This window comes from Thunnus maccoyii, chromosome 5, assembly GCF_910596095.1.
Source record: "Thunnus maccoyii chromosome 5, fThuMac1.1, whole genome shotgun sequence".
NCBI lineage: Eukaryota > Metazoa > Chordata > Actinopteri > Scombriformes > Scombridae > Thunnus > Thunnus maccoyii.
Genome location: NC_056537.1, coordinates 14,214,217 through 14,236,679, shown reverse-complemented (window position 1 = coordinate 14,236,679; position 22,463 = coordinate 14,214,217). Strand labels below are relative to the sequence as shown.

Below are 22,463 nucleotides of genomic sequence, written 5' to 3'. Positions count from 1 at the left end.
TAACCTCAATAACCACACAAATGTACAGTGTGTTTTAGCTTTAGGGTGGGATTTCCTTGTGAAGTGGCTGTGGGTTGCTCCACAGACATGTAGGCAAGGAAACCCACTTTTTACGAGCTTTACGCACGGGGCGGGCCTTTCATTCATCCAAGTTGGGGGTGTAGACCAAAGACAATCAAAGATGTTTGAGTTTCCATGCGCAGTGACCAGGGAGGCAAAGCGCAGAGCATTATTACCCCTCCTCCAGCTCCGACCGCTCCGGCCTCCACACTGCGGAGGGTTTCTAATCACATTTGATCAGAGGAATCGTTTCTATTAAAGAAAAAAGAAAGAAAGAAAGAAAGAAAGAAACAGGTCATGCGATGCGATTTATTTCTGCCGGAGGACAGAAGGAAAAACTAGACACGACCTGTTGGCGATGATGGATTACTCCAAGGCACAAATGGTGAGTGTCGACGACTGTTTGCTCCCACGCAAATGACGATTAATGCAGACATTATCAGGAACATCTGCTGTTCTTTTAAGATGAAGTTTCCACTTTAGTTTTTGTTCAGGTTAAAGGTTTATCATAAATATCAATGTAGACTTTGTTTACATTTTTTTTCTGCACTGTGGAATAAAGTTGATTTATTTTTCTGCTTCTACAAACTGAAGAATCGATTGAAAAATAACCTAATCGTCAATTCTCTCATATTTAAGTTGATTTTAACAAAGTAGGAACACAGCAAATGTTAGTGAACAACATTAGTACTCTGGTACTAATTTGTCCTCGAGTTAATTATTGCGTTTTCTGTTAATAAGTGGTTCAGGCCATTAAGCATTTTTTCACTTTAATCCACAATTAATTTGAGGCGGAGCCAGACTCCCTTTGAAAAAGTTTAATTAAATTCAATTGAACATGGACTGCATATAATTGACTGGACTGTGTATAATTTCATAGATACAGGATACAGAGTATTTAAACAGCAATTTGGTTACATTTGCCTCCTTCAGTATACTTGTTGAATGCATTTGCCTGTGCACTGGGGGAGGGCAAATTAAATCTAAAACACAGAGCCAAACAAACACATCTAAGTAATATATGAATTAAATTCTCCCCATGGTGATTTATATAGTCAGAGGAGAGCAGTTCTGCCGGGTTTCCCCAGTCCAGCCCTGCTGGGGTGAAGCTGGAGGCGATGATGGAGCAGCTGCAGAGACAACAAGGGGCCAAATTGGAGATGAACCTACAAGACAAACACCTTCTTCAAGCCAAGCTCCTGTTTGCTCAACACGCTGCTGCAGCGAGAGCTTCTGGCTCCAGACTAGACTCTGTGTTATTTGGCAAAGCAGATGGACAGACTTATCAAGCAGTTCAACAAGCTCTGAACAGCCATCCGAGCAGAACAGACGCAGAGGAAGAAGATGAAGACTCGGACGAGGAGGAACAGGACATGATGGAGCCTGAAGAGAACGATGAAGTGGAGGAAGAGGATGATGAGAACGGGCCTTATCAGCAGCAGCTGAAGAAGCCTGGACTCCAGCAGGTTCCAGGCTTCTCTTTCTCTCCGTACGCCGCAGCTCAGTCGGCTGCTGTTAAGCAACTGTCTGCGTCTCCACCTTCAGCGATAAAACAGGAGCCTGAGGAGAAGGAGCTGTTGTCTCCTGCTGGCCAACACGCCTTCACATCATCCAATGGGTTCACTGACTGGGGCTTCGATGAGCCGTTTAAACAAGTAAGTTATCTTTGATTTGAGGACCAAAATGTTGTTCTGTGTTTCTTTGATGTCTCTTAGAGTAAATTTTAGAATATTTTCTTCTTATAAAATCCATTGTAATGTCTCTGTCAGCATTTTAAAGGTTAAAACATCACTTCATCTGTACAGAGAGAAAATGAACATCTGTAATGCTCCTTTCTTAGTTGGTGTGTGTTTTATCTCCGTGATAATTGTTGACTTCTTCCTGCTGGGAGTCCTGCTGCCTTCTCTTTCCTCGCATGTGGAGGATGGCGTGTGTCCCTTTTTGGCAAGATGCCCGAACCCGATAGTGTTTAATTACTGGCCAGGCCAGAGATCTTTCCTTTAACCGTACTTCACCTCATGTCTCAATCTTTTGAAGAAAAGCATTCTCACCTCTGGCTAAGCTAATTGGTCTTGGCTGCGGCCCAATCCCAACTGTTAAAAGCAACCGGTTTAGGCCTGACAGATTGGAGTTAAAATCAGAGCAGCGGATTAATGAAATAGACTCAAGCATATATTTCTGGACAGGGCTGGCCTCAAGGGTTAACAACTACAAGCTATAGCTGGGTAGGGTGGAGGATTGCTCTCTCGCTGTATCCTCCTCATGTAAAAAGATTGTATTGAATATGAAATCTTTATGAGCACATTGCAAGAAACAGAGGGTCCCCTCATGGATTTTTTTCCCCTCTTTATGTAGGCCAATCTGATTGGTTCTTCTGTGTATGTTTCCCTTGCAAAGGCCCCACTTCAATACAATACATTATGATTAATGAGGCCTGTGGGCAGAGGGACAGCTGGACAGCTCAGTGCCTCACAGCATACCAGTGAGCAACTACCCATAAAGTTTACTGTAGTTTCAGTGGAGCAGAATGGCTTTTAGGCTTTGTTATCAGGAGTAGTTTTACACATCTCCTGGTAATATTTAACAGATATTTTACATTTACTGTCCTTACTTTGCCTCATTTTTGGTAAACAGTAAATGTGGAATCAGCTCAATGATTGTAAAAAAGTTTGGTTTTCAATGTCTTTTAAAACCTTGATAGGCCCAGAACAGCTTGCTGTTGACGTAGCTGTAGTTCAGTGGATAGCTTTGCATAATTTAGCTGTCGCTTGGCAACACTAAGAGGCAGCTTAATTCAGCTGTGAGTAATCAATACATTAGCCTATATAACTGCAGAGGGAATGTGTTTCCTTTTTTCAGCCCAACATACAGTACCTAAAGACTGCATTAAAAACATCTCCTCTATTTTAATTAAAACACAGTAATGATTTGTGGGAGACAGTTGTTAAAATTAATTGTTTTTCCTTTGCTTAAAGCACCTTAAACCTTAACAGCCATAAGCACCTTAAACCTCAACAGTCACAGAACAGCTGTGACCTATATGTGTGAAAATTTGCAAACATCTTCACATGTTGTCCGATTAACTTTGGATGCTGTTTAATTAACTTACAACTATGAGGGATTGTTTTTGGTATTTCATTTAATCCTGTTTACATCCAGACTGCAAAGCAACCATTAGTTTTCTTAATCATTGCAAACTAGGGAATATTATTTGAAATATCACTGAGTTTTGCTGGACATTTTGTCTAAGATGTAGAAGTACTTTTTGTCTGTATATCTCGCTCTTTCTGTTAATGTTTGCGTTTTGAGTGATTTAAGCACTTAAGCTGTCTTATGCAACATGTATGTAAATGTAAACTATCTAACAAGTTAGATAGTTAGGTATAGTTTGAAATGTGGTCTTTTGCTAGTTGATTGGTGGCTGGTTGTGTCCCTCTTGACTAGTTTTTAACTTTGTCTTTCATTCCTTGGTAAATCAGACATCTTTAAAGATGCTGTACAAGCTCTGCCATGCAGTGCAGCCATTGTTCTCTCCTTGTGTGCGGTCTCACTGTAAAGCCCTTAAATGTAGCATGGGCGGGGATAAAGAGCCCCCCCTGTTCACTCTCAGACCCAGCTCACAGCACAGCAAGGGGCCAGATAAATAATCTTGACTTATACGAGTGAATAAAGGCCCAATTATTTGATTTGGATTAAAAATTTGGTGCCCCCTGCAGTTACATTGAAATTTGGGGATAATATGTTTTCACTGTTTCTCTTCCCGGAGCAGCCACATCATTTTAATGAAGCTCATTATAAGAGGTAGTTTCTGTTTAGTATCAATAGTTGCGTAGAGCAATGGGACATTTTAAATGAAGTTTCGGTTTATTTCTTATATTCAATGGTTGAACAAATATACATTTAGAATTACTTTGAGCGTAGTAATACACATTAACATGATACCTACAGGCATTTAAATGTATAAAATGATCTAAAATGTAATAAAACTTGCCTTTTTAATGAAACAAAAGAAACCTTTTCCTGACCTACATACTGAATACTATCAGGATTCCCAGGGCTGGATGTGTGAAAGCTCTGTGAGCAATTAACTGAAAGCTCTTTGTTAATAGATCCACAGTAGGTCTCACTTGCTCATCAATAAGGGGGGAAGGGTTTTATTTCCATCTGATGGTGAAAAGACTGGGATGTTTATCTACCTTCACATCAATAGGCTGTCTGCTGGGGGGAGCAGAAGTCCTTTATTAGAAATTCTAAGCTGAGGCTATTACATGTGTCAACAGCTCTGCCACCACTGGGTTTAGTTTTATGTGTAAAGTGGGCACAATCATTCAGTTCAACCAGTTTAACAGCTAAAAACAGAAGAATAGAAAATAATCTCTTTTAGCGTTCACAGGCAGCTGTTAAAAAGATGATGTAGGGGTTGATTGTGTGTCAGCATTTGTGGGTTGTTTCTACTGTAAACATGAGGAGAGTTACTGTTGGACTGGAACCCAACAGTCCATTGGTTCCCATGTATTTTATAGCTTGAAGAGTGAAATGTTATCATTATAAGCCCCAGTAGTGAATAGATTTATGTGTGTAAAGTAAAACAGGATACATTGAAATGCAAATATCTAGTAAAGTAGTTATGAGGGACAACAAGGAAAAACAAAAAACAGTCTGTTATTTTGATTAACCTCAAGGATAATTGAAGCATTTGTTCCTGCCAAATACAAAAACTTGTTTTGTTGTATAAAATACACGATTGTTTTAATATAAAACATGTTCATATAAAAGAATAAACTGCATGACATGTGAGCAATGACCTACAGAAAGAAAACCATAAATAGATATCCAAGAAGAAAGTATTGTGATGTTTCAAAAGCTGTAACTCGACCAACAAAAGTCCTAAAATAAATGCATTTTGTATAAATATGTTAGGAATAATAGAGGGAAAACATCATCTACTTAATGAAATTGTAAAGACAGACCATTCTTACGGTGGTTCCTGCTTTCTACCAATCATCTTTCAATTTTATACTTGAATCATCACGTGACTCTCGGTGCGCGTTAGCGGGACAATAACCTCTCAGCAGGCTCTTCCACACAGTTGCACACATACTGCCCTCCCCTCACATTTTTAACCTTTAACTGTCATGTTATGGAGGAGGTGATGTAGAAATAACATGTCACATTAAACTACCTAATGAGCATTGGGCCTTTTATTAATCTCCCCTATAGTACTGTAAACGAACACTCCATTTAAAAAAAAAAAAAAAGATTTATTAATATATTTCCATCACTGCAATACTGACAGTCAGATGCTTATACCAACCAACCAGCTGTTTACCACAGGACAGGTCTGATAGTGCTTTCAGTGCTGGGAAAAAAAGCAGCTTTAGACACAAGAGGCGAGGAGCTCAAAGTCCAGAGTCCTTGAGGTGAAGCTTTAAATAGGAACGATATCTCACTGAGATTCCGTCATCATCATCATTTTATTTATTTAAAACCTTGGAAAACACACTGAGGGGGAACCCTCATTTTCAATGGTGCTGAGGTACAGACACACATAAACGCAGACACGACCAAAATCAAATGGCAATAAAAGAAGAATACATGGCTATGTCATTTAAAAACAAGGTAACAATGCTAAAAAGTAAAAGTGTAGGAATTGACAATGAGACAAATTAATAAATAAAACAATAAGAATAAGAACAATTGAGAAAATTAAAAGCTGTGACAGTTAAAATCAGTAAAATTAGCAATTAAATATGATGAATGTATGAATTTTTGGCACCTGCAGGCTGAGCCGTGTCTGTGAGCGGGTACGATGGTGACCAACATTTCAACAAAACAGGGCTGAGAGATAGGGGGGGGCAGAGGTTTTCTAAAACAGCTTTATAAATAAAACAAATGCTGATCCCTCCTCACTGATAGAGCAGGCAGGTCAGTTTTTTATAGTAGGCAATGGTGTGTCCCATAACTATCTCCAGTGAATATCTTAAAGCGGAGTGATATAGGTTTTAGAGTGGAACTAACATCCATGTAGTCCAATACAGATAGGAAAACTGCCTCAACAATTCTTTTTCTCGTAAATAAAGGAAAGCAAAATTTTATTTTTAAAAAGAAAACCCAATTTTAATCACAGCTTTTGATAACAACATGTCAATATGGACTTCAAAAGTAAGTTTTTCATCAACTCAAATGCCTAGATATTTAAAGTATTGCACTCTCTCTATTATGGTGTTTATTAACAGAACAAATTTAAAAACTACAGTTGTCAATATTTCTTGCATTTGAAAACAACATCCATTTTGTATTTGCACAGTTTAGGATCAGTTTTAAATTATATGAACGTGTTTTTAAAGGAGGCTAAATGATAGCTGTAGATTTCGAGTGGCAGCATGAACAGAATCTGTACAGGAATAAAGGACCATGTCATCTGTGTATTATTGTACAATGAAGAGGTGATATTTTTATATAAATAGTGAATAAGCTAGCGTTGTCAAAACCCAAAGGAGAAAGTCCCAAGCTTGCGTTAAATCAATAAAAAGGGCAGCAGAGTGTTTTTTGTTATCTAATGCTGAGATTATATTGTTAATAACTAAAGAAGTGGCAGAAATAGTGCTATGCTTAAGCCTGACTGAAATGGATTTAGCATGGAATGTGTGGATAAAAATGATTTCAACTGTTCATTAACAAGTGACTCAAGTAGTTTTACAAGAGAAAATAGTTTTGAGATTGGACGATAATTATTTAATTCAGATTTTCTACCAGCTTTATGCAGAGGAAGAACATAGGCAGCTGTTGGAATGATGCCAGAGGTAATGCTAAGATTGAAAATGAGTTATTTATTTATATTTATATTTATATTTATTTATATAATATAATTATATAATTATCTGTGCTGAGGATTTCAAAGCAAATGGTTCCAGTTTGTCATCACCTGTTGATTTTCACACGTCAATATTGCATAAGGTGTCAGCTACCATCCAACTGGAGACAGGAGATAAGCTAAAGGATTGGTTTACTTTAGCCGTAGTATTAAGGAAGGACGACCTATATCCATCCAAACAACCACTGAGGCCAACACTAAGACTGTTAAATATCTGACAAGCTGCAGCAAAATGATTGTTAAAAGCAGCACAAATTTCATAGCTATCGGTTATCTGAGTTAGCCCCATAACAACATGGGCATGTAGAGGAATGCTAGAATTGTAAGAAATAGATTTAACATAATTTACTGGGGTTATAAGAGGAATTGCATAAGAGTGCAGATAAGAGTCAGTTTTGTCTTTTCTGACAGCAGCAGTGCACTTATTCCTCAACAGTCTAAAGGCAAGCCAGTGACAAGGATCTTTGGTGTGCCTAGCCAGAGCCCATGCTTTGTTTCTGGAATAAAATAATGTAGAAAACTCAGCAGTGAACCAAAGAGCGGAGCTACATTTTGTTCTTGTCTTTTTAAAAGGTGCATGCTTATCTAAAACATTTTTATTTAATATTAAAAACATTGGTAAAATTGAGTAATTGACTGGAGTAAAGGTCATGTAGAAGAGCCAGGTCATTAAATTTAAAAGTTTCTTCTGACCACTATGTGTGAATTAGTTTTCCACTGTTTCACATTTCTAATGTAAACAATCAGGCAACGGTTACTAATACCAAGGTCAAAAACACCACAAGCAGGATATTTCTTTGGTCTGTTTGTTAATATTAAGTCAATTAAGTTTAACTTGGAGGAATCCTTCAGGTTGGGGTGAGTGGGATGTGAAATAAACTGTAAAATTAAGATAAAAGCACTTTATGGTTATTAGATGCTGAGGTAAGCCAGTCTAATTTGAGATCAACGAAATGAAACGAAAATCACCTCATGATCAATCAATGGTGGAATTAATTCACCCAATCTTTCTGGGCTTCTGAAGGGGCAGAAGGAGGTCTAATAGACCATTTACTATTAGTGAATTATTACGCCCCAGATCAATTTTCATGGAAATAGATTGGAAATATTTAGGAATTGAGACTGAAGTCAGCTCAAGCACAGAGATCTTTATCTGCTCTGAAAATGTTAAAAGCACTAAAGGAAAGTTTATTTATCATTCTCTCTTTTTTTTAGTGAAGTCTCTGTTAAAATCATAGCATCTGGATGAGTTTGAGATAATAGGATACGTAAGTGATCATATTTGTTATGACTTAGTAAACTACGTATATTTAGATGTAAGAAACCAAACTACCTCTTGTCTTAAAAGACTATGGATCATTTAAATCATTTAAATTAGTGTCTGAATTGACGAATGAAGAAGCCCTAGAAGTAGTCGACTTCAGAGCTGTAAGAGCTGGCCTCAGGCGATTTTGAGGCTGAACATTAACAGTAATGAGGTTCCTGGGACAAGCACCATATTGTTGGACTGCAAATCTCATAGGGCATCTATAAGTAATTATCACAGGGTTGAAAATATCTGTTTTTGGTCCAAATGTGATAGAAAAGTTACAAGTGTTAGATGTGGAACTAAACAGATAGGGACTGGGACCTAATGAACATCAGTCTCTGACAGACTGGTCAGTTCTGGTCATGAAAGTTGCAGGATGGCATTCTCCCAGTTTTTGTTTGATTTTTAATAATCTATCTATTGCTTAATCCTGTGTCTATATATTCTATGGCCAGTGCTTAAGGTCCATGCCACAGTGCAATATATTTCTTTCATTCATTCATTCATTCATTCATTCATTTATAGCCTACAGTCAGAAATTAACTCCTAAACTTGGAGGTGTTATATTGGTTGAAGTAGATTTGGTACAAACTGCTCTCTGATCTTTCTCTGTTTGGGTGCATTTACAGAGAGGAAGTGCCATCTGGGCCGAGGACAACGATGGAGGAAAACTAAGAGGGGAACCATCCAGGGATTTTGCAAAGGTCAGTAGATTTGGTAGATGGAGAAAAAGCTTGAAATCATCACTTGTTCAACATGTTGCTGATGAAGGTTTTTCTTTTAACTTGTAGCTTTATGAACTGGATAATGACCCACAACGGAAGGAGTTTCTCGATCAACTGTTTGTCTTCATGCAGAAACGAGGTAAGACTTGCAGCTTTATTGGTTTTATACATCTTGCTTTGTTTTTGTGAGTAGCCAAGGGAGCTCTTTTTAACGTTGTTGCTTTCATACTCTGTGGATTTTATTGAGTAAAGCTTCTTTGATGTCAGTTTAATTTTCAAAATGCTTAAAGGAGTAGCATTTTTAGGAAAAGGGCTTGTATTATAACTGCCATAAATGCTCAACTACGAGCGAATGCAACAATCCATTTGAGTACTAAAAATTTAACATTAATATCTTAAAGCATATCATTATAATTAGTTAGTTTGTAACTAAATTCTGAAATGAACTTTGAATTGCATTAAACAATTTAAAGACATGGTACAGAAAATGGAGTGACCGAGTGGACTTAGATATTATAAAAAACATAAATACAGATGCCTACAGCGCAAAAGTTAAACTGTTACAAAGTCAGATAATGCAACATAAACAGTGTTTTTTTAACTTATTGTTAGTTCAAAGCAAAGGATGCTACTTGTTTTATCAAATTTATAAAAAGCAAAACAGACAGGTTGTCAGTCCACGAGTGATTAATCCTGCATGTTCTACCAGTCATATCAAGTAAATGAAGCAGAAAATAAAACAAATCTGTCAAATGTATTTAGGTGTTTGGGCAATATATTACACCTCATGATAATTTCTAGGTTTTTATGGCATTTAAAGGTGCTAAAAAAGCTTCACACAAGTTTTTTGATTTGAGAAACAGCAGGTTTTCCAACAATAACCACATTTTGTAATGAAATGCAACTGAAATACCTTTAGCATTGTATTAGTGAAATAAATTCACACTGCCTTCTCCTTCTGTCAGTACCCTTTAGTTGTCCAGCACTATTAGATATTTATGATATAATATATATGAATATAAATTCATGTCTGCACTGATTTCGTGTAACTATTCCTCCACAATGAAATGAAGGTAGATGTAGTTGGACACTGTCAACCAAGTGCACAGAGGTCACGGCCCTGTTGAGTGTTCACCTTAAACGCATAGTAATCTTATTTCTACAACTGCTTTTTAGCCTCCTTCATTAATTGGCTTTACTCTAAATCAGGATTGGAAGGGATAGCTGTTGACCCTGTGATTGGCAGCCACTGCTGGCCTTAAAATCAGCCCTCCCCCTGCACTAAAACAATGCACTAACAGAGCTGCTGCTGTGGAATTATCCCCACCCCCATCCATCTGAAATAAGCCCCATTAGATAAATCTGTCCACACAGATTATACATGCTAAGCCATCGTATTTTAACATTAACCTCAGGCCCTCAGGTGTGCAGATCAGAAAATGTCCTCCACTTCCTCCTTGCCCCTGTCCTTTTTTAATCATGCTTTTGCAAGGCTACTCTCATTTGTGCCAACTCTTCAAGAGTGCAAATCAAAGAAAATCAATACATTTCATTGTCTTGATCCTCTCATTTATTCAGGAACCCCTGTGAACCGCATCCCCATCATGGCGAAGCAGGTGCTGGACCTGTACAGGCTTTATAAGCTAGTGACAGAGAAGGGAGGCCTGGTGGAGGTTATTAACAAGAAGATCTGGAGGGAGATTACAAGAGGTCTCAACCTCCCCACATCCATCACCAGCGCAGCCTTCACCCTCCGCACCCAGTACGTGTCTTTCAGATCGTAACAGAAAAACCCAAAACGGGTCTAGCGTTGAAAGATCTCTTCAGGCACAATCAGAGGAATAAAATGAGTAATGAGAAGCTGATAATGTAATTACTGTCTTTATAGCTTCCAACTGTAAAACAAAAATCTAAACAGGTATAAAATGTGAGATCCTGATAAATACATACATGATTATAACAACAATTCTAATAACAATGACTAAATATCTCAAATTTTTTTTACACCGTGTGTTACATGTGGTGCAACCTTTATGAAGTAAAGAATGCAGGTTGATGAAACAATCTTATTATAGTATCAGCATGGTATCTCATTAATTGATTTCATCATTTTTTCACCTTATTAGACAGGCTTCTCTTTTTTTTGAGAAACTATTACAGATAGTCATTAATTATTACTTGTTATTAGAAGGTAATTTATATCTTGAAAGCAACTGTGTAACATTTTTAAATTATACCATTTTATGAATGAATATATATATATATATTTAAAAACTACATCATTGGCCAAAATGCTTAAAAATAGAACAAAAAAATAATTTATGTAAAAACTAAATCCTCCAGTTTTGCTACTTTCTTCAAAATTAGTTTATTATTGTTTTCAGGCTGTGCGTCATGTGATACACAGTTTACATGTGACTAAATCACTGAGTGGTATTTCTGTGATATTCAAATCCACATGCATGATGAACTACAGCACAAACATTTTTTTAACCCTATGAAATGTCAAATTTTTCTTTCAAGGTAAAGGATTCTTCGAAATTATTGAGTGATGCTCTTTTTCTTTATTTTGGAATGGTGTTCATTTGCACCCGAAAATTGACTATTTGAAACTTTCCTTGTAGATATATGAAGTACTTGTACGCATTTGAGTGTGAGAAGAAGGGGCTGAGTTCTCCAGGTGAGCTGCAGGCTGCCATCGACAGTAACCGCAGAGAGGGTCGACGTCCCAGCTACACCAACAGCCTGTATCGCTACTCTCCCTCCCCAAGCTCTGCTCCACATGCGCTCCTCTCTTCACCCACGATGCAAACCACCCCGACCGGACACAACGGCCTGAATCAATCTGGTAGCCCAAATTTAAAGAGAAACACAGGTATGACAGTTTGTTCTGTGTCAAACTTCTAATGAAACTTGTAGCCCTTGATATTAGACCTTTTGTGATGAGTTGAATCAGATTTTGTGAACTAATTCACAATTGTTTTATGCCTTGTTAAGGGGATCTTATTAGATTATTTCCACTTTTTTTTTTTGTTTACTTTTTCTCATCGTATTGAGTCGTACTACCCAGCCTAGACTCTCTGTGGCTGCTTGTGATGAACCAGGTGGATGTAGGATACTAATGACCTCCAGTGGTTTCATGTCCTCCCACACATCTAGCAGCCTAATAACGAAATGGCACAAAGTACTTACAGCACTGCTGACAATTTTCTGTTTCAGTGTTATTTATTGAAGGTTACATAGACATGATTACTTCTCAGAACGTGGCACCATTTTATTAAAAGGAAATAGAAATTTCCTTTGTTTTTTTCTCTGTGCTGTGTTTAAAATTATTCTTTTTTTGGTATTATTTTTATTGACCCCAAGATTCTTCCCATTTATGTTGACCTTTTAAATTATTAAATCGTAGTTTCTCCATGTGGATAACCAAAACAAGTCCATGCAACCGGTTTCTGAAACACGATGGAGTTGGTGTCTTCCAGTCTTTGAGTTCTTTTTGCCAGTACCATGCCCATCAATAAAGCTGTTCTAATGTATGAAGGGAGAATTAAAGAGTCCTCTGAGCATCCAAAGAGAGACAAGTCCCTGTCAGGAGAGAGTCCAGTGGTAAACCCCAGAGTGTTAGTGAACAGTCCCAAAATAAATGAAACAATGTGCCATCATTTGATTTACTTTTATCACAGATTGGAGACACAGAAGGGTAAAATTGATGTAACATGACCTTAGAATAATGAAAACGGTGAATCACTTTGAACTGAATTAACCTGTTTCTGTTGAACCTGTTTGTTGAACAACTATGAATACGGGAAAGTGCAATCCTCTATATTTTATCAGGCAACACAGCATTGATTTCCCTTTCCCAAGCCTTCTTAATACAGTTGACAGATACAGAATCCTTAGAGAAGAAATTCACAAATTCAGTCATAAGCTTCTTACTCTGGTGAAAGAGAGAGCAATTCCCAAAGAGTATGTCTCTCACAAGTAGACTCAAAATGGGGATGTTTTCCCTCACAAAATGCGCAAGCCGCATATAATGAAAAAAAATTAGAGTGAGGTAGATTGTACTTTAAGTTTTATTGAGCAAAAGACACATTTGTTGTCTAAATAGAAGTCCTTTATGCCCTTTTACACACTGTGTAGCAATTGTGTTGTCCAGCAATGCTGGAGTAAGGGTGTGGTTGTAACCAAATGGTGTATATATATAGAAACACTAGGGACTTCGTAGATATGTTTAATTTGAGTAAGAATCTTAAGTGAGTTTCTAAAAACAAAACTGTGTCTTATTTGATAGAAGATGCAGGATTTGTAAACAGTAAAGAGGATAATGAGGAATGTGGTTTGTTAAGGACATAAACTCTAATTTTAGCCACAAGGGGGCAGGATTGAGTGATTCATGGTCTGGAGAACCCCATTTACCAGTATGCCAGTTCCCTAATCTTTAAATACTGGAAGACCCAGATCAAAATTGAGCAAGGAAATGGGCCTATAATTAGCAGAATCCATGGGCTCTTTTCCATTTTTCAATAACACACATACATTTGCCTCATAAAGAGAAGATGTTTTTCGTGTAATTGAATCATTTATCATCCTGAGTAAGAAAGGTGTTTAAAATCTCATGAAATGCTTGGTAGAACTCAGCTCCAAACCCATCTGGTCCAGGACATTTACCTATGGGAAATGAGTTAATTGCTTCTACTAACTCAACAAAATTATTCTAACTTTAATTTGCTTGGTCAGATGAGACCTCCACCCCTGTGATACCCAGCCGGCTGCCCATGGCCCTGGCTCTGGGGCAGCAGCAGCAGTTGACACAAGCTGCCACGTTGGAGCATCTCCGAGAGAGGCTGGAGCGTGGAGCAGGAGGTGCAGCAGCTGACGGTCCAGAGAAGAAAATGATGCGGCTCGCAGAGGAGCAGCAGCGCCTCATGCAGCAGGCCCTCCAACAAAACCTCCTGGCCATGGCCTCTCACTTCAACCCCTTGAACCTCAAACTAAACAATGGACATGGTGAGTTGCCTCATCATTACTGAACATTATAAGATGCTGATTAACTATAATAAAGTCCATTAATGTGAGTTTTTCTTTGTTCTCCCACAGAAAGCAAACAGGATTTGTCTCTGAGTATCTCCACTAATGGAGCAGCCAGTATCAGTGTGTCTGTGGAAGTAAATGGTACCCTTTACTCAGGTAAGTCATTAAATTTGAAAGAAAAACTTTTTTGTTGTTGTTCTTTGTTAGTTTAGTAGGTGACAAGCTTTTTTTGGATGTAGTTTATGAACAGTAACATCACTCGATGTGTAAGAAAAAAATTATTCTGTTTCGTCAAAAATTCTAAAAGGAGAAATGAAGCAGTAAGGCAATGTATTGTCTTACATTCATTTTTGAATTTATAAAGTAATTTTAAGTGATGTACAGTACCAGTCAAAAATTTGGACACACCTTCCCATTCACTTGAATGAGAAACTGTGTCCAAGCATTTGACTGGTACTATATGTATGTTTTACGTGTTATCTTTTATTCAGTTTCATTGTGTATATAGTGAAAACAATGTACATGCTTACATGTGAGACTTCACTGTTCATGTACTTAAGACGTACAACTAAAATTATTTGCCATTTCTTTGCTGACTTTTGAACCTGCTTTTTTGTTTTTCATATGTATTTGTTTTTCTGTTGGGTAGACCGTAGCACTAAAGGAACACAGTTTCATTCATCTTTATACTGATCACTATATGGAGAGAATGACAATTCAACCTTGAACTTGTCCTTGGCATTTGAAGGCTGACAATTTTCTATATTTCCCTTAATGTCGACAAATCTCAAGTGCAGAGCCAAACCAACAATGAACTCATCCCACTTACAAGTTACATGTGTGTATTCAAAGTCTGATATATTGTAATCCTCTGTGCCATAGACCTCAGTTGGTCAAAAACTATTAAAAACATGTCAGTGAGCCACGTCACTGCACTGGATGGCATGTTCCTTTGTCCCTGAAGAAAATAGTTACAATAGTTTGTTTAGAAGCAGCTCCAAAGATGAATGACAGTGATCATGTTTTCAGTCTCAGGAGAGAAGTTCCTTGTACAGCAGACACCACCGCGCATGCATGGAAACATGGTTCCTTTTACAGTGCTTTGCTAGTTTATTGTGCTTCATATTACAACCTCTTGACTAATAATAACAGCACATTTCTCAAAGAACTTAAGTACGATTTTTAAAAAAAAAAATCTTCTCTTTGATCCCTGCACTTTAGGAACGCTGTTTGCCCAGAAGTCAGCTGCTCCAGTGGTGTCGCAGGCCGTAACTATGGCGGGAACAAGTGGCTTCAGTGCCCTCTCCTCCTCTCACAGTCCTGCCTCTTCATCCTCCACCTCCTCGAAGGGACCAAATTAAGGCTCACAGTTTTTTTTTTTGTTTGTTTTTTTTTTTGATCTGTCCATAGCAAAATAATTGAGTGATATGCATGCAGTATCTCTCTTGTCAGACAAGAACTGTATAAACTCTAACTATATTGATGTCTACATTTGACCTCCTGTTTGTTCACTCAAGCAGCACCATCTCTTGAAAAACTGCAACAGATTGAGAAGTTTTCTACCATTGATATTCCATCACTTTGACTGTGTAATCTGCTTTAAACGAGTCTTGTCAAGACAACAAAGTGTGACCTCAAAAGGCTTCCAAATGTAAATCCAGTTAACCTTAGTGCCTGTTAAAAGCTTTTTTGAATTGTAGTGACAGTCATTCTAAAAGGCTTTATAAGGTTTATTCAGAAGTGTCTTTAGAGCAGGAAAGTACAAGATGAGAACCAATGCTCAGCCTCTCTGAGTGTCAACTTCATTTATAGCTAGTTTATCATACAGTTCTTTCGCCATAGTCATCAATGTAACAGTTTGGTTGCCAAAGTGCAGCCAATGAAGACCAAAAAAGCCTTAGCTCAATGTCATAGCTCCTGTATTTAACTATTTTGCTGAAGCCATATTGTTTCCCTCTCGGTAAATATTTGGTTTAACTTGACTGGTGACAGGTTGCTGTGAGTGAAAGTGGATCAGAGCAACTTTCAGGGATTATGTGCACCGTCAGTTACCACAAAAACATCAAAACAGTGTAGGAAAAAATGTTTGGAGGTTGTTGGGTTTTTTTTTAGATTTTCTATTGTGTTTTATTTTATTTTTTATTTTTATTTAATGATTTGGCTCTGCCTCAAAATTATGACACATTTATGTCACATCAGTTGTAACCTGAAGGCAAAATATCACATGATAGGTTTCTGCTGGGAGCTATTCTGTATGTAGAATGGAAGTGATACAACATTTACCTCGTTAGACTTTCCATGTTGGTAAGTTTCTCAGGAATCTCCTTTGGGACTCATCAATGTTATACCCTTTCTCATACAGTATTGCTGTGTTTTTCTTCTATAAACACAGTGAATGTATCATTACTGACCTCAGGCTTTTGACAGTTGAATGCTGAAACAGTGCTACCTCACTCTTCTAGAGAAATATGCAATTGTTAATGCAGAAAATGCTTATTTAGCCATCTGCTGACATATACTGTATGTGGACAATCAAGTAGACATATCACTGCAAACAAATGTCACTGAACTTGACAACTACAAAAACCAAGGTTGATGTGAGTTTGGGTCTTTGATTAACATATTTCTTGGACATGTGGCCATGAGGAATAAAACAATCTTTTGTGCTGTATAAAGGCTGAATTCTTTTCCACACAAGGTCAGTGTTTTACTTGGAAACTCCAGCACTTTTGAATTAATGGAGATAAGTGAAGGATCATAATATTGTTCAAAATCATAGTGCTGAAGCTATTACAATGGTGTTAGTTGTGTTTTTATAGTAGTGTTTCAGCTTGAACAAATGTGATTTAATGAAAAAACTATTTTATGCTTAATAAGTAAGATTTTTATAGCATGTCGATCAAACTTTACTTATATAGCACCTTTCATACAAGTCAAATGCAATTCACAGTGTTTTACAAGTGATTAACAAACGCACAGGATGGTAAATATGGATTTGGAGACAAATGTACACCAAGATACAAGTAAAATACCAAAATTAAAACAGTGTGACCTAAAACATTTAAAATGATTTATAGATTATAAAGAAAAACATTTAATAAAACCTACTGCAAAATATGAAATGAATAAGACAAAATATAAATAAATGAAAGAGAACATATAGAGAGAAAATACAGGAAATAAGACGAGTCAAAATAAAATGATCAAATTATAAAAAGCTAAAAATAAATAGATTACTATAAAAAAGCAATTAAAACATTAAGAACCATAAAAATGTAAAATGATAAGACACTACATAAGCCGGGCTAAACAGTTTTTCGTCTACTAAGGTGTGTCTAAAATAAGGTGTGTGGCAAAACAACCTCAACTGAAGATACACCTATTTCCTGTTTTTCAGCTTTCATCTTACAATCTTGATCTGAGCTGAGATTACTTTATCACACATACTGATCAAAAATGAGCTTGCATGCTCAAAAATATATAGCACTTTCAAAACCGGGTTCAGAAAATGCTTCCCAATAACAAAATACAGAACAGAAGTGCAAATCAAGGAATAAAAACAAGAAAACACTAGATGAGTGTATGACCAGATGGGGGTAGCATTTCCTGCTGTATAGAAGACACAGAGACATTTTAGGTTCAGGGGCAGAATGCATCCACAAATCTGCAAATGTTTCAATATTTCCAGTTGATCATTATGTTGACATCTCTACTCTGCCTTTAGTAAGGAATTAAGAGTGGAGGTGTTTTTTTTATTGCAAATTAAAGTTTGTGTTTGATCGCTAGATTGCAGGCAATCCAGATTTGTTCATTTTTTCCACTAAATGTGTTTCATCGCATTAAGTTTATCAAATCAAAAGCAACACATTGTGTATGTGGCAGAGGAAGTACAGAGACAGTCTGTGTTGAGAATTAATTCCTCAACTCTGCAGCAGCCCTATGACAGTGGCTATACTAATGGAGATGAGAGCTCATGGGTCAAGGGATGAGGGCGGGGGGAAGGGTTGCAGGATTTACTGTTGGGATAGTTATTCTATAGTGACACTGCTGGACTGGCATCTGGAACACTGTAGAAGATGCTGCAGGCACAATGAGGGGTATTATGAGATGGATATCTCCGCCCACGGTCCCCGCCCGCCAGGGAGGAATAATACCGGTCAAATCACTCTGCAGATGAGGAAATCACTGTCCTGGGACAAGACTATAGGAATACTGTATGGGGAGAGATTTATTTTCCAGCTTTGAACAGGGAAAGACACTTGATTATAATTTGTGGAAAGAGGTTCATCCTGTAATAGAAATCCTTTTTCTGAAATCTGGGGACATCCTTTAATGTACAGGTTCTGTTTCTCATTTTGTTGCTCAAACCTGCAACTTGTGATGCAAAATATTCAAGATGTTTAGATGGGAGCTCATGCAGATATGTTGGTGCCTTTGTGACTTCAGCACTCCAAAACCATGGCTTTGATGGATCTTCTGAAGCAGAAATACATGAGGAGATATCTCCAGGATTGAATGCCAGAATGCATTTTTATCAGTCAAGCAAATGATCTTTTTTACTGGGATTTCTGTGCCTCTGTGGATGATTTGTTAAAACAGGCTTATACAGACTCTCTGCACTTTTTTTGACACCATGCCTTACCATGATGAGGAGTACCCAGGCCAGCCTCTCTGGCAGTCTGTGCTGCTCTTCTGCTGTAAGGGTATGATCGAAGGCATCATGGTCATACTCTTCTTCTGGCTTCTTGTGCAGGTCCTCTTCACCAAACAATTGGAAGGTATGCACTTACAGAGTCTATCCTCTCAGGCAATTGTGGTAAAACAATAACAATACATGTACTGTTATTTAATCCAGGGATTGTATGAGGATAAATTATAAGTATTTTTTTTTTACATGTAATTCCATCTAATTATCATTGTTCTTATGTCTACAGTTCACCTCCAAATTCTTCTTTTGGTTGGACTGATCATTTTTTGCCTGTGTTTGATCCTGGGATGTATTCTGTGTTGGAGGACAAGTCAAATTTGTTCAGTAAAAGACAAAGAACCTGTGACATCAGCACCAACTCCTGCTGAACCTGTGGCCTTTGCCCAGAATCCGCCTCCCTCACCTGCAACGACAATGTCCAGGCAGCAATATGAGGAGCTGGATGGAGATACACTGGAGTACCCTTCCACATTCTCCAGTCCTGCCCCTTCTGAGGGTGAATTTAGCTCTCTGTCGTTCTCTAATCGAGGGCATACTGCCTCTGAGAGAAAAGAGCAGTCAAAATCTTATTTTTCGCTGCGCCGCCTCAGCACACCACCACTAACGTCACCTCTATATAAACCTATAGATCCCAGCCATGGTTCCCTGCCTTCATTTCCCAAACTGGGACTGTTTTCCAAAACATGTAAGGCTCTGCAGAGACGCTGCACTGTGACTGGGGATAGTATATCTTACAATGAACACAGCAGACTCACCAGCCCCGGTGCTGTCTCTCCTTCTATGCCTGAAGAACCAATCCCACTGGTTCCACTGAGCTACGGCTCCAGCTGCAAACAGCCAATATCACCCTGCCTCCATTTCACTATGGCCTTCTCTCCAGAGCAACAAACCCTGACCGTCACTGTCCTCAGCTTCACTGGGATGTCCCACAGACTAGAGGATGTGTCTGTGCTGGGTAGCCTGCCGCCTCTGTACCCCTGTCCCATACAAGCCTCAATCCAAAGCAGCCTCAGCCCTGAGCCCAACAACCGGGTGCTGACTTTGAAGGTGAGCTCTGTGAAGGAGCTCCAAAAGTGCACTCTCAGAATAGCTGTATACACACGGGAACCACCAAGCCTGAGAGGCACCACACTGGGTGAGCTGGAGGCCGAGTGTGGAGGAAGAGACTGGAAAGCAGGACATGCATTCCATTTCACGAGAGAGCTTAACCCAAACAAATGGAAGCTAAAAAAGGTAGTGGTCTATTATATTAATGTATGTGAGAAGGTTATGACTAAAGATCCCCTCCAGACATATGAATATACTCTGTTTGGAATAATAATTTGTGTCAAATATGTTTTTTTCCACACAGAAAAGTTGAAATACATTTCTTTTCTCCTTCCTCATTGAAAAAATGCGCTGGAGGCTTCAAGTTTCCACATCACACCTGTGTAAATTGCATATTTGACCACAATTGGCTCCAAAATAGTTGTGATGTCACACATTATGCTCATATGCAAACATCTTAAACTTAGAGTTAAGTTGAGCAAGTTGAGTGGAGGTGGACTTTACATGGATGTTTCCAATTAAAATGATCTATTGAAACAAGCAGGAGACAAAGAAATGGAGCCAAATTAAGTCTTTTGGGTAAGATTTTTATTTTGCTATGTTGCATAAGGACACGAGAGCTTGATCTCTGTTGTGAGTATCATTACAGTGTTTTTTTTTTCCTCTGGTAATTTAAGTGATGTTACAATACAAAGCAAAAGCCTCTTGCTACATTTCCTCCTGATTGAAGTCTCCCTCTCTGCTCTCTGAACTTTTGCCCTTTGACTGCAGAGTCTGATCTCCCAGGATGCACTGATCTGTAAGGGGCTTAGCTGTCCTCCACAGATCTTCATTTCGCTTCAGTATCAGACTCTGGCCCATCAAATCAAAGTCACAGTCCTCAGAGCAGATAACCTCGACAACCTCATTCACACGCCAGCCGTAGCAGGTAAACCCAGCGTTTAATGACATCTGGCTACATGAATTTGATAAAAATTGTATTTGATTTAGGAATCCTATAAGGACATCATGTATAGAGGCATTATGTAAACTGCATTGGCAGAACTAACCTTTGCATTTCAGGGGCAGAGGTAAAATAATTCCCTATGTTTGCTTTTAATGTTTAGGGGATTAAATTAGGTCTTACAGGACTGGAATACAGCGGGAGATCATCCCTTTTTTTTAATGACATTGTGGTTTAATCCTTCACTATTCACAATCCTCAGGAAAATGTTCCAATCTCCTCTGGATCTCTGATCTGACAAATCTAATCTTTGTTTGCATTAGCCTGTCTAGGAATTATTTTTATTGCAGACAAGCACATCCTGTGCACAGAGCCATTAGATTTTATGATATCTGTTTCATGTACAATATGTCACATAAACCTGACTTGGGGACATAATCTTCATCGCTATCAGATTTTGAAAGTACTTAGTAATGGATATTTAGACAGAGTAGAGTAGACAGAGTTGAATTGCAATGGAGAGAGACAAGAAAAAAATCTTTCTTTTATGTATTCTTCCTCTATTTTGTACTTAATCACATCTAATAATGTTCTTGTGTGGTATAATTTCTACATTTCCACCTTTTTATAAGTGTGTTTTAGATCTAAATAAGTAAAAGAATCCCTGATTGAAAATTGTAAAAACGTATGCTTGTCTGTGACTACAAAGACTTAATCCAGAAAACAAAAAAAACCCCAAAAACTATATTAAGGATTATAGGGAAGGACTATTGTAATTGACACCTGCCATAAACTGTAGTTTCTAATTTTGTTCATATGTAAACAATGAGAGAGCCACTGCTGTCCAGTGTCCATTTGACTTTCAGTTTTCATATTTAATTGATTATCACACAAAAGATTTTTTCCGGACTTTACAAAGTTTATGTATTGTTTACAGATTACCAGGTGGTGATCAATCTGCACCATGAGGGGGTTGTGATCAGCAGCAGAGGAACTAAAGGTGGACCATGTACTGTGTGGAACACTTCTTTCCTGTTTGACCTGCCTCCAGGAGACATCCATCACCTGCCCCTCACGCTGGAGTTCATAATCATGCAGGTAAAATTGCTTTGGGAGCATAAAATCACAGATTAAAATGTAATCAAATTATCATTTATTTAGTAAACTGACATGAGTAGCCTAATTTAATTGTATTTTACCTGTCTTGTGGAGTAAAATAGCACAATTCAACCTTTTCCTTTCTTATGTGACAGAATCAGGTGCTTTCAGAGGGCAAAGTTCTTGGTCGAGTCCTCATCGGTGCAAGGGCTGCAGATGCAGGACGAGCTCATTGGAGAGACATGTGCAGCCTGCAGGTGGAGCAGACACGCTGGCACACGGTTCAACCAGAACCTCTATAATAGAGCTCAGTCACAGACTGGGAAGATTATTTTGTGACCAGTGGATTAGACGTACTGTATGAACTCACTGGGTATCCAAAATATGTTAATATACAGTAGGTCACCTTTGCCATGGAGTGCACACAGCTGATAACTAGCTTTGTATCTGTGCAACAAAATATCTACAAAGGCCTTATTTCCATGTATCAAACCTGTGAGTTCTCCCGTAGGAAAGTATTATAAGCACACAAATGACTAATTAGTGAGGCTAAACAATGTGAGTTCAGTGTAAGTTCAGAGTTTGTAGGCTAACAGATGTTTTTGTGAAATGTTACTTAGAATATTCTTTGCAGGTCCAAACTGATCTCATATAATTTTGGAGAACCA

General features: G+C 38.0%; 2 protein-coding genes across 2 annotated transcripts; both read left to right on the top strand.

Annotated features, from left to right (window-relative positions):
- The first annotated feature begins 164 nt into the window (after positions 1–164).
- On the top strand, positions 165–15,753 carry LOC121897361 (AT-rich interactive domain-containing protein 3B-like). Its single transcript, XM_042411780.1, has 9 exons — positions 165–445; positions 1,116–1,715; positions 8,873–8,947; positions 9,035–9,107; positions 10,547–10,730; positions 11,593–11,843; positions 13,706–13,975; positions 14,066–14,155; positions 15,221–15,753. The coding sequence occupies exons 1-9, from the start codon at positions 419–421 to the stop codon at positions 15,358–15,360; spliced, it is 1,710 nt and encodes a 569-aa protein (XP_042267714.1). The 5' UTR covers positions 165–418; the 3' UTR covers positions 15,361–15,753.
- A 2,960-nt stretch (positions 15,754–18,713) lies between these two features.
- On the top strand, positions 18,714–22,097 carry LOC121897316. The gene is made up of 5 exons (XM_042411724.1): positions 18,714–18,777; positions 18,934–19,940; positions 20,526–20,682; positions 21,635–21,795; positions 21,951–22,097. The coding sequence occupies exons 1-5, from the start codon at positions 18,720–18,722 to the stop codon at positions 22,095–22,097; spliced, it is 1,530 nt and encodes a 509-aa protein (XP_042267658.1). The 5' UTR covers positions 18,714–18,719.
- Positions 22,098–22,463: the final 366 nt, after the last annotated feature.

What these genes read in the sequence shown, in the direction of transcription:
- LOC121897361 (XM_042411780.1), top strand. Translation starts at nt 419, where the DNA reads ATGATGGATTACTCCAAGGCACAAATG. An exon ending in TGTCTTCATGCAGAAACGAG is followed by an intron (nt 9,108 to 10,546) that starts GTAAGACTTGCA and finishes TCATTTATTCAG; the next exon opens with GAACCCCTGTGAACCGCATC. An exon ending in GCCTTCACCCTCCGCACCCA is followed by an intron (nt 10,731 to 11,592) that starts GTACGTGTCTTT and finishes CTTTCCTTGTAG; the next exon opens with ATATATGAAGTACTTGTACG.
- LOC121897316 (XM_042411724.1), top strand. Translation starts at nt 18,720, where the DNA reads ATGGTCATACTCTTCTTCTGGCTTCTTGTGCAGGTCCTCTTCACCAAA. An exon ending in TCACACGCCAGCCGTAGCAG is followed by an intron (nt 20,683 to 21,634) that starts GTAAACCCAGCG and finishes TATTGTTTACAG; the next exon opens with ATTACCAGGTGGTGATCAAT. An exon ending in TGGAGTTCATAATCATGCAG is followed by an intron (nt 21,796 to 21,950) that starts GTAAAATTGCTT and finishes CTTATGTGACAG; the next exon opens with AATCAGGTGCTTTCAGAGGG.